This window comes from Puma concolor, chromosome C1 (assembly GCF_028749965.1).
Source record: "Puma concolor isolate L17-30 chromosome C1, mPumCon1.1.hap2, whole genome shotgun sequence".
NCBI classification, from domain to species: Eukaryota; Metazoa; Chordata; class Mammalia; order Carnivora; family Felidae; genus Puma; species Puma concolor.
Window position 1 is genome coordinate 209,481,802 of NC_141674.1, and position 15,429 is coordinate 209,497,230.

Sequence of the window (15,429 nt, forward strand, 5' to 3'; positions counted from 1 at the left end):
TACCATAGTAAATTGTAAGCATAGCAGCCTCGCCGAAATCAGCTGACACAGCTTGTTTAAAATGGGAATTTCTGGTTTTCTCCCTGTCTGTCCCCTTCCCTCTCCCACAAATTCAGTTGGTCGCAGGTGGGACCAAGGAATCTGCATTTTAACATTCTGCGTATTTTAATACAAGATATTTCTTTAAAAAGAGTATTGGTACTGGGGTGGGACCAAGGCATCTGCATTTTAATGCTCTGAATATTTTAATATAAGATAGTAGCTTAAAAAGGGTATTGGTGTTAGAAGGTGACTGTTGTAAACCAGGAGGGGGAGATGTTCCCCTGAAAAGAAGTTCAGGAATTGAGGGAGTTCTGGGATTTCCAGCCCCTAAGTCATGATCAGCTGAACCTTTTTTCTCTCTTTCCAACCGGCTTTAGTGACTTTGTCATTAGCCAGCCTTGGACCCATGCTCCAAACCCACCAGGTATGCTATGAGAGTCTGCTGTGTTTGTGTTTTCATGCCTGTGACACAGGATATTTAAAGACCAAATGAGCTAGTATCACTAAAATATCAACACACAATTAACTGTAAGGATAATCACTATTGCTTCTATACTATTAATCAAACATAGAACCTTTTTTCCTGGATTTGTTATAGTTTCAGCTGGAAAGTGACACTTACAATGTAAACAGCATTTTCTGATGGCATAAGGCAGATACTGAACACCCCATGCAATTTAATTTAATTACATTTAATTGCTCACATGCTGCATAGAAAGACTATAATAGTCACTGTACAGCCATCAACATTAGTATTCAACAACGACATCAGGTAATCGCTTCCATTTCTTGGCCAAGTCCATTGACAAGGCCATTGACCTGATGCCAAGCATTTTGTGTGTGTTACCGGGCATCTTGCCAGAGCTCTTTGTAGGGGAGAATACTGACCCAACGAGGCCTCAGTGTTCCCGTCTCTTGGGAAGCAGCTGTTTCTTAAATTTCACCACCTCACAATCCTATTCTGCGATGGTACTTAGTTGGTTGGTGGTCTGGTTTTGTGAGCATTTCAAAGAACTTGAATTTTTGGAATATGAAGACACATCCACAGGTAACAGGAAACTGACTGTCTTCATCTTGTCCCTAAAGGAAGCAGAAGGAGAATATACATAACCCTTTTTACTGAGCCTTTATATAAAACATTTACTATTTTTTTTCCAAACCACCAAATACTGCCTGAAGCATTAAAATCTCATTTAAAACATATAATAATACATTTTGCTTAGTTCCACAATAATGCAAAAAATCCATGAATATTGGCCTTTTGATTAAGCCCAATGAAAGGTGCTGATAAAACTAAGATTTAAAACTATCGAAGGGAGGTTTTCCCTTGATCTTTAAAGAGTATCATATTGTCTTAGGTGAAGGGTCTCTCACATTGAAGCTCTTCAGTTGAAATGAAGCAGAAATTTGAGGTGATTGTTTTATAATCCAGATAAACCTGAAGTCATTGACTGTGAATTAACGTTACATCCACCCCGCTTGAACAGTAAAAGGGAGAGAGGAGGGATGATTTGTGTCATCGGAGGGATTAGTTTGTTCCGTTTTGCCCGCTGCTTTTCCCTCCAATAGTGTTATAGAGACTCTTGGCGTACACTAGGATATACTGCTCTCAGGAAAAAGTTGAAAGAATGGTGTTTAAAATGATTGCCTTTTCTCCAAGTTTGTCCTCTGTCGGTCTCTGTCTCTCTCTCTTTGTATTAGATAAGGCCATCATTTCACTGAGTGGCATTTAGTGACTTGCGTCCAGGGGAACACATCTGCTCCCTCCCTTGGGAGAAAGGCCACTGGTTCCATACTTTGGGATCAATAAAATAATAACTGCTCTGCCATTTGTAAGCACTCACTTGACTGTTTCATTTATTCTTTACAAAACTACATGGTAACTGCTGTTATGATTCCTTTTTTAAGAAAAAAATAAACTATGGTACAAAACAGACTAATAACTCTTCCAGGGCCAATGATGGAGTCGAGATTTTAGCCATCGGATTCCAGAGGCTGACTTCTTAACCATTTTGCTGTAAGAAGAGGAAAGGGTCCAGCTGACACTCAAAACAATGCAGGGGTTAGGCACGCAACACCAGGGCAGTGGGACATCTGCATATAACTTTGCCCAAAACTTAACTACTACTAGCCTCCTGTTGACTGGGAGCCTTACCAATAACAGAAATAGTCGCTTCGATTAACACATATTTTGTATGCTGTGTGCACTATACTGTACTGTTACAATAAAGTAAACTAGAGAAAAGAAAATGTTATTAAGAAAATCATAAGGAAGGGGCGCCTGGGTAGCTCCGTCGGTTGGGTGACTGGCTCTTGATTTCAGCTCGGGTCACGATCTCAGGGTTTGTGGGTTCGAGCCCCGTGTCAGATTCCATGTGCTGATGGTGCAGGGCCTGCTTGGGATTCTTGCTCTCTCCCTTCCTCTCTGCCCCTCCCCTGCTTGCTCTTTCTCTCTCTCAAAGTAAATAAAGAAATACTAAAAAGAAAAGAAAATCATAAGGAAGAGAAAGTAGATTCATGTACTGTACTTAAAAAAAATCCGCATGTAAGTAGACCAGCACGGTTTGAGGGTCAACTGTATATTTTGATTTTAATGTGTCTAGTTTCTCCTATCAATAAAATGAATAATATAGCATTTCTAATTAAATTGATAATTGATTCATTTTTATGAAAAGATTTTATTTTGAGTGTAGTGGACGTACAGTGTTAGGTCAGCTTCAGGTGTACAACATAGTGATTTAGCATTTCTGTGTTTTATGCTATGCTTTATATGGACCCATTCCCCTAATCTTTTTATTTATTTTTATTTATTTTTTAATTTATTTTTAATATTTTATTTATTTTTGAGAGAGAGAGAGAGAGAGAGAGATACAGAGAGGGAGAGAGAGAGAGAATCCCAGAGTGCAGAGCCCCACATGGGGCTTAATCTGACAGTGAGATCGTGACTTGAGCTGAAACCAGGAGTCGGAGGCTCAATCTACTGAGCCACCCAGCTGCCTGCCTGAGATTTTTTTCTTAAATGCAGGAGAAGATTAGGTTTCTAGGTTTCTAATTTCTATGAAAATTAAGGAAAAATTAACATTCTATCTCTGGTGTTTGGAGAGCATTAGTTGTTAGAAATATTGACATTGGCATTGTTCTGTAAAACGCTTCCTTGGTAGAATAATGAAAAAGCTCAGAAGCAAATTAGGTACGATGTCTGATTGCTTCAAAGGCTGGTTCAAACAAATTGGTTCCTGATAAATCTTTGTAAAATTCTTTGAGAGCTATTAGAAAGTAAATGAATTTACAAAAAAAAATTAGAGGGCTAACGTAATGACACGTTACTTTACTAATCACCGAAGAAGTTAAAGACAAAATAAAGAACTCTAACAAAAAAATAGCATGCTTTGTTCTTCTCAACAGTTTTCCATATTGACTGGATTTTATGCCAACCCAGCTGTTGATTTTAAGCCATTACTGACTTTCTTGTTTTAACACAAACCGGCAGTTGGCTCAGTCTTCCCCATTAAAGTAGATTCTAAATTACCAATGGATTGTATTCTAAATAGCCTGTTCCTCCGCAACTTGGAATTGGGAAAACATTTTGCTTCAGAGAAGTAATACGTTATCAACGTTGGCCACGCTCCTAAATGATCACAGAAATAATATGAATTGAAACGAGGTTAATAATACTGCATTTCTCAGCATTATAGGTCTATGAGAATGTAATGGTTTAAGGACAAAAAATAAAACATTGTGATATGTGCATGGCACAGTTTCAAAGTATGTAGACACAGCCTGGAAAGATAGATGTCCATCAAAATCTAAATGGTGGTTTTTCGGACAGTGAAGTTCTAGAAGATTTTCCTTTTTATACTTTTTTACTTTGAATATTGCATTTATGTTTTATAATTTGCGATTTTCTTTTTATAATGAACATCTAGTGCCTTTATATAACTGTATATATATTATATACAAACATAAATATGTACACACGTATCTATGTATCTATGTATATTGTACATAAATAAGTTTTTAAAACAAAGGACACGTTCATTTTTACAGTGAACGTTTAGTGCTTTTATATAACTATCCACAACTATGTCACTTCTTTTTTTCCCCAAATGTTTATTTTTGAGAGAGAGAGAGAGAGAAAGAGACAGACAGAGCATGAGTGGGGTAGGGCAGAGACAGAGGGAGACACAGAATCCGAAGCAGGCTCCAGGCTCTGAGCTGTCAGCACAGAGCCCGATGTGGAGCTTGAACCCACGAACCGTGAGATCATGACCTGAGCCAAAGTCAGACACTTAACCGACTGAGGCATCCAGGCGCCCCAAACTATGTACACTTCTTGTTTCCATATCCCACATCTGCTCTGCCAATAAATCTTACAGGCTTCACCTTCAAAATATATCCAGAAACCATATGTGCTGTTACTACCCTTGGCCAAGAAATGATCACTTCTCGCCTAGATTATTTTTTTTAGCTTAAACCTGGTCTTTTAATTTTCTATACTGTTTTCCCACAGTCTTTTTAAAGCAGGACTCCCTACACAATCTTTTATTTTTATTTTTAATGAAAAGAGCGTGTTAGGTGCCCAGTTCACTCAGAATAAATGCAGAATCATTGGAAGGGAGTGCAAGGCCACCCCTAGAGTTTTGCCTTCATCTTCCCCCACTTTCTCGCTCACTCTGTTCCAATCACAGCCTCCTTTCCCTTCCTCAGACACGTGTCAAACGCCTGCCAACATCCACTGTATTTGCTGTCTTCCGTTCTTAGAAAGTTTTTCCCACCCAGATATTGTCAGAACTCTTTCCCTTTTACTCAAATGGTAAGGCATTCTCTGGCCATGATAAAAATTTCAACAATGCTTGCGCTGTTAGCTGTTCCTTTCCCCTTTTAATTGGTTTCCTAGTCTCTCTCATACTTAATATGTAACATAAATTACACACTGTATGTATTTTCATGCTTATTGATTATCATGTTACAAAGGAAACTTCTCCCCTTGGACAGAGATTTCTGACAATTTTTTTTTTTTTTTCTATATCCTCATGGCCTAGAATCCTGCCCCGCAGGTAGTACACCTCCAGGATTATTTGTTGAATGAACAAATGCATGAAAGAATGTAATGAATGTATGAAAAAAAAATAGACCAAAAGGATAGAAATGAAACTCATGATAACACTTGCCCATTGGCAGGACCGGGGACTGGGGAAGAGAGATATAGGAACCTTGTCTTAAATTTTTTTTTTTTAATGTTTACTCATTTTTGGGAGAGACTGAGAGAGAGAGAGAGAGAGAGAGAGGGAGACACAGAATCTGAAGCAGGCTCCAAGCTCTGAGTTGCCAGCACAGAGCCCAACGCAGGGCCCAAACACCATGGACCATGAGATCATGACCCGAGCTGAAGTCGGACACTTAACTAACTAACTGAGCCACCCGGACGCCCTTGGATTTTTGCCTTTATTAGTAATATTTTTTTTCCTTTTTTCTTTTTGTTATATATAAAATATCTGTAGAAAGTATGACACAATTCTTGCAGATGAAAACAGGGGTATTTGTAACACTCACTTCTGAATATTTTTGTTTTACAACTTTTCAGAAGGACGTTGTCTTTACTAGCTTTCCCATGATTATAGGACAAAGCACGGACTCACAAGCATGGCGCAGAAGGCTCCGTATGCTGGGTCTGGCTCCCTTCTTCACCCTCGCTCACTTCGCTACTTTTGTTTTCCTCACGGTCGTGCTTTCTTCTGTCTTCTTGTCTTTTCCGCTCTACCTGGGGTGATCTTTCCACTTTTCTTTGCCTGGCCCCATGCAGCTGTCCTCCACGACTCAGGCTACGCTCACTGTTTCTATAATAGAACTTTCTATGAGTGGAATACAATTTTCATCCTGTCTGGTAAAATTCAAATAAAACTGGCTCTGCTTCCGTGTCCCACATCCTGTGGGAGGTCCGGCGCTCTTTCCAATGTTCATGACAATCCCTGCTGGCCTGTCCCTGGTTGTCCCTCCCTTCGTTTTCCTGCCGCTGTTGAATTCCATGACTCCCTTATTCTCTCCACAACCACATTTGTTCCATTTTCTCTTCCCCATGATAAGTGAGAATTGGAAAGCAAGGATGCGGAGTGTGGGGAGGGGAGGTCATGCTCTAGCCTTGTAGAGGCGGAAGTTAGACTTGACAGACAATTTTGTTCTGAAAGGGCCCTTGGCTCCACCCACTGCTGGGGCCACTGTCTGACCTTCCTCTTAAAGACTCCCCACCTGTCTCTCAAATGTTTTCTCAAATCTCTCTTTTTCTCAGGCTGTGCCTAACTCTCGAAACACCAGCTCATATATTTTGCAAAACAAGTTACTTTTCTCTTTGCCTCTTGGCCCTTTTGGGTTCTGCCATTTTTTTAAATTTATTTTTTTTAATGTTTATTTATTTTTGAGACAGAGGGAGACAGAGCGTGAGTGGGGGAAGGGCAGAGAGAGACAGGGAGACACAGAATCTGAAACAGGCTCCAGGCTGTGAGCTGTCAGCCCAGAGCCCGACGCGGGGCTCGAACCCACGAACCGTGAGATCATGACCTGAGCCGAGGTCGGACGCTTAACCGGCTGAGCCACCCGGGCCCCCCGAGCACTGCCATTTTCATATGTCCCGCAATCCACTGAGTCACTTCCTCTCTAAGAACCGTTCTCTCTCAGAGAGGAGTTCTGTGTCCAGTTCCCAAAGTGAGTGTGTCTTTTCCTTGAGAGGCACTTTATCACAGTGATCGGTTTACTTGTGTGTCTTTGTCGCCGAATGAGAGTGTCGAACATAACGTCTCACTTTTGCCTGTGAATCTCCTATCACCAGTGCCCAGCTCAGAGTACCGTCATTAATGCCCGATAAGTAAGTAAAGACTGGCTAAGTGTTCTGCTAACAGAGGTACCTATTATAGCGCCATTTGGTCTCAAAAATTTTTCTTTCTTTTGATTCCCTAAATGGACATGCATGCGATGGAAATCATTTTGACCGGAGAGCCTGTTTGGTTTTGTTTCCTCCACCAGATAAGACCTTGCTTATCCAGGAGAACATCTTGGTACCCATCGCAGCCTGTGCCTATAACTTAGCTCAAGGCAGACTGTACATTATTACCTGGTTACATTACCAAAACCATGCTCAGGAAAAGCTCTTCCGTTGGAACTACTGTTGGTCAAAGAATCAGCTGCCAACATCTCTTCTTCCTTGTCCTCCTTCTTTATTGAAGAACACGCCAGGGGCTTAACTCTTCCCCGAGCGTCTAGAATTCCACTCTTTGGGTGTCTTTCCCCAGCTTTCCAGAGGTCACGTGCAGCAAATGAATGAACTGGTGAAGAAATGGAATAGCGTCTCACAATCATGACGTTGCCTGTATGGGAGACCCAAAATTTTACCTTTGATGATGTCCACAAATGGCAAATTATATTAATAGTACTTCGTTAAAGCTAACTCAACAAAACTATTGCTTTTGATTACTTTTTTTTTCCTTCAGAGAAATGACATCTATTCACTGACTTATAAATAATTGAGTGCCAGTCACATGCCAGGCACTTTTTTCAGAGATAGAGATGGGGATATGGTAGTGGCCAACACAAAATTCTTGCCTGCGTGGAGCTTACCTTCTTGTATGCAGACAGATGATGAACAAACCATAGATGATAAAATTCAGGTAGTGATAGATCCTGGGAAGTCAGGTTAGGCTGATAAAGGCAAGGGGAGAGAGACAGATGAGGGAGGAGGTCTGGAAGTTGTGTAAAGAGGGTGGTTGGAAAGGATGCAGCGTAAGAACAGAGATCTGGCCAAGTAGAAATAATAAATCAAGACTTTAAAATGGGAAGAACATGGATATTCCGGAGACGCCAACTCTGGACAGCTTCCTCTCTCCTAGATTGTAGAAGGACCTGTTCTTCATAGACTCTTATCCCCTGAATGTCCACACATAACTGAACTGGCTGTTGTTAACTGGCCCGTAATTATGTGTTTTGACTTTAGTTGGGGTAGTCATTATGAGGAAGCCTGCTGATTGAGAGATGGAAGGCCAGCAGGTATTGGAAAGAAGTAAAGATGCATTGCATGGGAAACTGGAGTTCTGAGAGAGACAGAGAAATTTATGGCCTTAGTTTATGAGGACTTTCAGTTCCATTTCTTTTTTTTTTTTTTTTTTAATTTTTATTTATTTTTAAGAGAGAGTGCTAATGGGTGAGGGGCAGAGAGAGAGGGGAACAGAGGATCCAAAGTGGGCTCTGTATTGACAGCAGAGAGCCTGATGTGAGGCTCAAACTCATGACCCGTAAGATCTTGACCTGAGCCAAATTTGGATGCTTGGCTGACTTAGCCACCCAGGTGCCCCTCAGTTCCATTTCTGTCCGTGAGTGTCTTCCAATAAACTTTTCTCTTGATCTGAATTAAGTCTTCTCGCTTTCTTGTAACTCGGGCACTTTGATTAAAAGAGCTTTATTTAAGAGAGGTTAATGTGTCTGAATTGCAGTTACTCTGTACTAATGTTGACCAGACCTCCAGTTATTACCTGGGGGCTAAGAACCGGGACCTCATGGAGTGGTGTTCATTTTCTGGAGCACTTAAGGAACGTCTGTCAAATCTTTATTCTTTCTTGTCACAGCTCTGGCATTAACTAGCATGGATGTTTAAGAAAGGCCCGCATTGGGGCTCCTGGGTGGTTCTGTTGGTTAAGTGTCTGACTCTTGATTTTGGCTCAGGTCATGATCTCAGGGTTCATGAGTTTGAGTGCCACGATGGTCACTGTGCTGACAGTCTGGAACCTGCTTGGGATTCTCCCTCTCTCTCTCTCTCTCTCTCTCTGCCTCTCCCTCCCCATCTCAAAATAAATACATAAGCTTTAAAAAAAGAAGAAAAGGAAGGCCTGTATCGTGTTTGGGTTTTAAGAGTGCTAGAAGCACAGTTATTTCTTACTTAAATTTATTGCCCACATATGCAGACTGCAGACAGCAAATTATTATGGTCATTCAACAAGTGGAGGCGTCCCTGGCTTTTTATAGTTTGAAACTTTTAGGCAAGAGTTTGGGTAGGGAGAGGTGGTCTAAGTTCAAATCTACCTGAAATGATTAACTGCATGCAAATACTATTTCTAAACTATCTCCAAACACTTCTTTGGCCGAGATCGATAACTTCTATAATTGTCTAAAAGTAAGTTTATGACTACTAACAATCATAAAAGTTTCTGTTTGAAACAGTTACAAAGCAGTCTCTTTGCACTGAATGGTAAGAAGTCACCACAGAGGAAATTATGCGAAGAAGGGCAAAGGGAAGTTTATTCTTATTTGAGACGTACTCTGTAGCTTGACCGATTAGCAAGTCGGTTCTTTGTTCATCTCTCTGGGTCACAAATAGTCTGTGTCCTTTGGTTTCTCATCGGTAAAAGGGAAAGGCCATTCAACACAGCATCATGGGGTCCTTAGCACAACTTCAGGGATCGCTGCCAAATGCAGGGTATTTGCCAGCAAAGGATAGGAACGCATTGCAGACAGTCGGAGGTCCAGCAATGCGGGGGGATCTCCGTAAAGAGCTGTTCCCTTTATCTTCCTTGCAGCAAATTGCTTCTTCCCTGATAGTCCCAAGGTGCCATGGCACAGGGCAGGAGGGCCAGGGAAGCGCTGAAAGTGTTGGTTGGATTTCGTATCCACTGAATGCTTATCCACTAGTACAGATGCTTCCTTGAGAATTTATCCAACAAAGATTCATTCTAAGCAGGTGCTCTGCATTCTCATTATAGCATATAATTATATATATATATATAATTTTATATATGTAAATAAATATATACATATTGGATATATATAATTTTATAGAATATATATACTTTTATATATAAATAAATATATATGAATATATGTATATGTTTATAATATAAACATAAATATGTATGGATATGTGTATATGTATATATATTATACGATATACAAATATAATATGTATATGTGTGTGTATATGTATATATATATATATATTTATACACCCAAGCAGCTGTGTCCCTGGGCTGTAGTGTAGCTCTGTGTCCTGAGGGAAGCAGACTTCTCCACTCATAAAATCTCATTTTGTCTCACTACGCATTTCCCAGAACCAACAGAAGAAGTTTTCATTCCAAGTGATTCTCTTCCAAGTCCTTTTTAATCATTAGTTCCCTTTCTTAAAGTGAGACTCACATTTCTGATTTCATATTGTTCCTTCTCAAATAATAGTTAATTTTTTTTAAGTTTATTTATTTTGAGAGAGAGAGGGGTGGGAGGGGCAGAGAGAGGGAGAGGGAGAGAGAGAGAATCCCAAGCACCGACAGTGCAGAGCCTGACGTGGGGCTGAAACTCACAAACCATGAGATCATGACCTGAGCCAAAACCAAGAGTCGGATGCTTAACTGACTGAGCCGCCTAGGCACTCCTCAAAGAATAGGTTCATATTATCCTGTTTTCTAAGGAGGATTGAGCAGGTTAACCTCTGGGTCTTATATTCTCACCTGTAAAATAAGGGGATTATCTTGAAAGTTGCTCTCTAATAGCAAATGTCTATGATTCAGTTTCAAGTATGAATTTCAATGGATATTGGCAATGCCTTATTAAAACTGCTAATAAAAAACTTCTGTCGAAGTCAAATAATATTCTTCTGGCATATTCAATGATATTAAGAATATCATGGAATATTCTTAATATGCATATTAAGAATATCATGGAATATTCTTATATTCAATAGTTACTATTGAATATACAGTATTCACTATTACCAAGTAGCTCATGATGAGTCTTGTGCTATTTCATTTCATGCTCTCAATAGCCATATGAGATAGATTTTATCACTGTTTCCATTTTACAGAGGAGGCAAGTGATCATAAAAGCATGTTACATTTATAGGATCACAAAATTTTATAGTTAGAATAGGCCTTGAAAGGCGTCGAGTCTAATCCATTCATTTTTACACGAGGATGCTAAGGCCAGGAATTTTATGTGTTCTACTCAGCGCTGATCAACCTTTACAAAACTGGGACTACAACTCGGTGTCCTCATGGTCAGGCCAATGTTCTTCCTACTTAATGTCACTTACTTCCATAATAGTGCATTACATAGAAGACACAGATAAATGCATGTGAAGTCCTTCAACTGGGCTTCTAAGAACAGTTGAAATCATATTTCTTTCTGTGTTTTATTGATGCAACTGACAAGAGTTCCCCAAGTTCCATCAACTGTTTTCACCAGTTCTTCTCAAACTTAATGCTAAAATTTTTTTTTTTTAATTTTTTTTTTCAACGTTTATTTATTTTTGGGACAGAGAGAGACAGAGCATGAATGGGGGAGGGGCAGAGAGAGAGGGAGACACAGAATCGGAAACAAGCTCCAGGCTCTGAGCCATCAGCCCAGAGCCTGACGCGGGGCTCGAACTCACGGACCGCGAGATCGTGACCTGGCTGAAGTCGGACGCTTAACCGACTGCGCCACCCAGGCGCCCCTAAAATTTTTTTTAAAAATTGTTAATGTTTATTTTTTGAGAGAGAGACAGAGTGTGAGCAGGGGAGGGGCAGAGAGAGAGGGAGACACAGAATCCAAAGCAGGCTCCAGGCTTCCAGCTGTCAGCACAGAGCCTGATGTGGGGCTTGAACCCACAAACTGAGAGATCATGACCTGAGCTGAAGTTGGACGCTTAACTGACTGAGCCACCCAGGCACCCCTTAATGCTAACATTCTTGATGGGAGTTACCATCCATATGCAGAAGAAGTATGCTATCAACTGTGTGTTTGGTTCTTTTGTTTTTTTTTTAATGTTTATTTATTTATTTTGAGAGAGAGAGAGAATGAGAGAGCTTAGGGAGGGGCAGAAAGAGAGAGAGAGAGAGAGAGAGAGCGAGTCCTAAGCAGGCTCTGTGCTGTCACCACAGAACCCAACATGAAGCTCAAACTCCTGAACCTTGAGATCATGACCTGAGCCGAAATCAAGAATTGGATGCTTATTGACTGAGCCACCCAAGTGCCCCTGTGTGTTCAGCTCTTAATAATAATCTAGTCTCCCCTAAGCTTGATGTCATTCAGGCCCTGAGAGGCTATAGGGTAATGCTCTTTGTTCTTTGAATGGTGTAAAACTTGCAGAATAGAGATACTAAGACTCAACTTACTTTTTCATTAGGATAAGCATCATGGAAAATAGATTCGAAGGAGTGTCGTCTACCTTTGGAATAAGGCAGTGGTTTTCAACTGGAGGAAATTTTGTCCTTCAAGTAACATTTGGAATGTCTGAAGACATTTTTGACAGTCATGATGAATGTGAGAGGCAGATACTAGTGACATCTAGTATTTAGAAGCCAGGAACGCTGCTAAACATCCTATAGTATCCAAGGAAGACCCTTACCAAGACAGGGCCATTTAGTACAAAATGTTCAAGATTGCAGAGGTGGAGGAACTTGGGGGGGGGGTAAGGATGTATCCTTCTTTCTTTTTTTCTTTTTTTAGACGAGGCGAAAGTCTAACCTCCTTATCAGTTATTCTTTCAGCTCTGTTAAATAGGCAGCAGAAAGAACTACTCAGATCCAGACTCGCACTTGACAAAAAGGGTAAAAATCCTTATTGGAATCTGTTCCCAGTTTTGAAATGTAGGGTCCCGTGCTCGAGAGAGACTTCTCTAACAGAGAAAACCAGCTGGTGGAAACGACATGTTTTCTTGCCAAGCTATTCAGAACCTCAAATGGCATTGCCCGAAGCCTTTGCCAGACGATATTAAGAAATTTGAGTATTTAATCATGTACCTCAGTTTTATTTGAATATGTTGGATGGAGACAAACACTGACAATTTAAATGTAGAACGGATTTTTCGCTCTGCTGATTTCTGACTTTGTGTGTAGTCTGCAGTCAAAATTCTTCCCCATAAAACGTGAGAGGCTTGAGTATTAGAATATATTAGACACTGACCCTGAGTTTGAAGTCTTCAGCGTGTAGAGTAGGTTGAATTATGTGCAACATACATTCCTACGGGCAGTAAAGTTCTTTGTAAAACACGGATAAGAAGCAATATCTGCCATTTGTTGTGTGTTTGCAGGTGCTATGCTAAGCACTCGGTCTATTATTGCCGTGAGACAGGTACTACAACCGCATGAGGTAGGCGTTATCACACTCCCAAAGGTAGAAAACAGAGGTGAAAGATTTCTAGTAAGGATCTCTGAGTCAAGTGGATAATGAATGAGAAACCATTGGCGGCCATATTTGTCTGACTGTAACATCCATACACTTAACTCCGGTGCAATATCGTTAACTTAATTAAGTGAGCGTGCCATTTGGCACTCATCCATTCAGTGTTCTATCATGTGGCATTTAAATGCTTGAGGTCAAGAAGGAAAAAAGCACATTGTTTTTAAGGTGGTTGATTTTCACAAACCCGCCATTCTTTTCTTTCCAGGAATAGCTGGAAACAGTTTTGATGCTGCTAAAATAGGCTGCTTGACGATGCTAGCGATTTCCTTTTTTCCCCTGGGGATTGAAAGCTAATCTACCAGGAGGAAAAGAATGGAACTCACCACGATAAATACCAATTTATGCAGTTAATAGAAAAGGCACAATAAATCTGATCTTTAGGAGACCTTTGCAAAGGTGGGCACAGCCCAGAAGAGGCATGGTCATTCGGTACCTTGATGTTCGCGCCCAGCTGGTGCCGCATCGGTGGAAACACCACTGTAGAGGGTTGCTGGAGATTTTTCAGATGTTTTCCCGAGGTCGCCGGGGTCTGTGACTTCCTCTTCCCTTTGATCTCCCGATTCTCTGCATGGGCCGCCTGAGATTCTCAGACTGCTTGAAGTCAGCGTCATCCGGAGGAATTGATTCTCTTTCTTCAGCTTGCTGATCTCTGCCCGCATTTCCTGGATAATTCTTAGGAACTGGCTATTCGCATCCATTCGCCTCTTCTCAGGTCGCTCTGCTTTGCTCCTCTGGGAAGACAGGTCACCTTTTGCTCGTGAACCAAACGCACAGTCTACTCAGTGGGACTGGCTGATCCCACCCATAAACCTTCCTGAACAATAGATGTCACTCTTCTCTATGCCAGCTTTCAGCACCTGGGGAGCTAGACTGTCAGGGAGGTAAAGGATTTCCATGACTTATTCATTCTGGGTTTTGTTTTTCAGAACAGAGCTTTTCTCCGTATCTTTCATTTCCTATCAATCCACCGTTCTGGAATATTGCTTTGTGTTGGAAGAGAAGAGAGCATTCGAAAAATTTCCGGGGAGGGATAGAGTTTTTTTTTTGTTTCTGTCATGAACTCACCTTCCTGCTCAGTTTTCTCTGTTACTGCTTCTGAAATAGAATGTTTTATAGACTCACTGTCACTAATACATTAAAACTGGCACATAAAAATGTCTCTTCTAGAAAATATCTCGTGATTCTATACTTTGGGGTAAGTTATTAATTTTGACAGCTGTTGGTTAAGAGTCACGGTGACCATAGGGGACATGTTATTGCAGTGATATTATGATAAAAGATAATGACACTTAAATTCCTCAAGGACCATACAGTCACTTTTAGGTATGGTTTCTATCTTGTAAGCATTTTTGCTCTTACTTGGTTGTAGAGTGTTTGCTTGGGCAAATGTTGCCCAGGGAAATTTTGGGAACGTAAGAAGGTATAGGCTGAACATTCATCTTGAATGAGAAGGACATGTGACAGTTAACAGCTTTCATTACCTATTTCCCGAAGGGGTTTCTTTGTTGGGAGTGAAAAGTATGAATCTTAAATAGCATACATCCCAGACAGCATCTATTTGGAAATTCAATTGATGTTTAAACATATATGCACTTTTGCGATAGGATACAAATGATCATTTATGTGGTTTTTCTCTTGCTAAGTCTTTAAAATTCAGGGTGCATTTTACACGTAACAGCCCATCGTAATTCAGACACTAAATTTTCATTGGAAATACCGACTGTGTTTTCAGATTTCCCAAAACTGATGTTTGCAAAAGTGGATTAGCCCACTCCAGTGGTTCTGAACATACTTAAATCCACATGGGTATCAAGTCAGTCCACACGAGCCTCCCTCCAGCGCAGTGGGAGTAAAAGGCAAGTTCCCACGGTGGGCACCAAAGTGTCATACTGTCTGGTCTCTGGCTCCGTCCTGATGTCATCTGCCACTCCTGCTGGCTCCAACAGTCCACCCCGCCCTACTCACACTGGCCTCCTCAGTTCCGTAAACACTACAGATACATTCCTGCCTCAGGACCCTGGTCTCGGCTGTCCCCGTGGCTGAGAGTGTTTCCCCCTAGATAACCACGTAGCTAACGCTCGTCTTCTTCATCAGCTAATAAACCACTCTCCTCCAGCCCTCAGCATGAGTCTGCTGGGTGGGAATGCAGTAGACCTTTGGGTTTTCCCACATCTAAGGAAACAGTTTAAGAAACGA

General features: G+C 40.9%; 2 protein-coding genes across 2 annotated transcripts in view; one reads left to right on the forward strand and one right to left on the reverse strand.

The window, feature by feature from the left end:
• Positions 1-416: 416 nt before the first annotated feature.
• Positions 417-15,429, forward strand: part of LOC147578705 (uncharacterized) — a 33,256-nt gene continuing 18,243 nt past the window's right edge. Inside the window, exon 1 of the mRNA XM_086719761.1 lies at positions 417-466. The gene's annotated coding sequence lies outside the window, so the exon portion shown is untranslated. The remainder of the gene's footprint in view (positions 467-15,429) is intronic.
• CCDC195 (coiled-coil domain containing 195) lies at positions 999-13,931 on the reverse strand. Its single transcript, XM_086715296.1, has 3 exons — positions 13,667-13,931; positions 7,148-7,400; positions 999-1,122 (listed from the first exon to the last, which is right to left on the reverse strand). Exons 1-3 carry the CDS (start codon positions 13,929-13,931, stop codon positions 999-1,001), a joined length of 642 nt encoding a protein of 213 aa, XP_086571422.1.

Bases quoted from the DNA above. Each gene is read 5' to 3' on its own strand.
- CCDC195 (XM_086715296.1), bottom strand. From the start codon at position 13,931: ATGGATGCGAATAGCCAGTTCCTAAGAATTATCCAGGAAATGCGGGCA. The intron at 7,401-13,666 runs GTACCGAATGAC...TCTCCCATACAG, and splicing joins AGCTGGGCGCGAACATCAAG to GCAACGTCATGATTGTGAGA. The intron at 1,123-7,147 runs GTAATAATGTAC...TGCTTCCTTTAG, and splicing joins GGTTTTGGTAATGTAACCAG to GGACAAGATGAAGACAGTCA.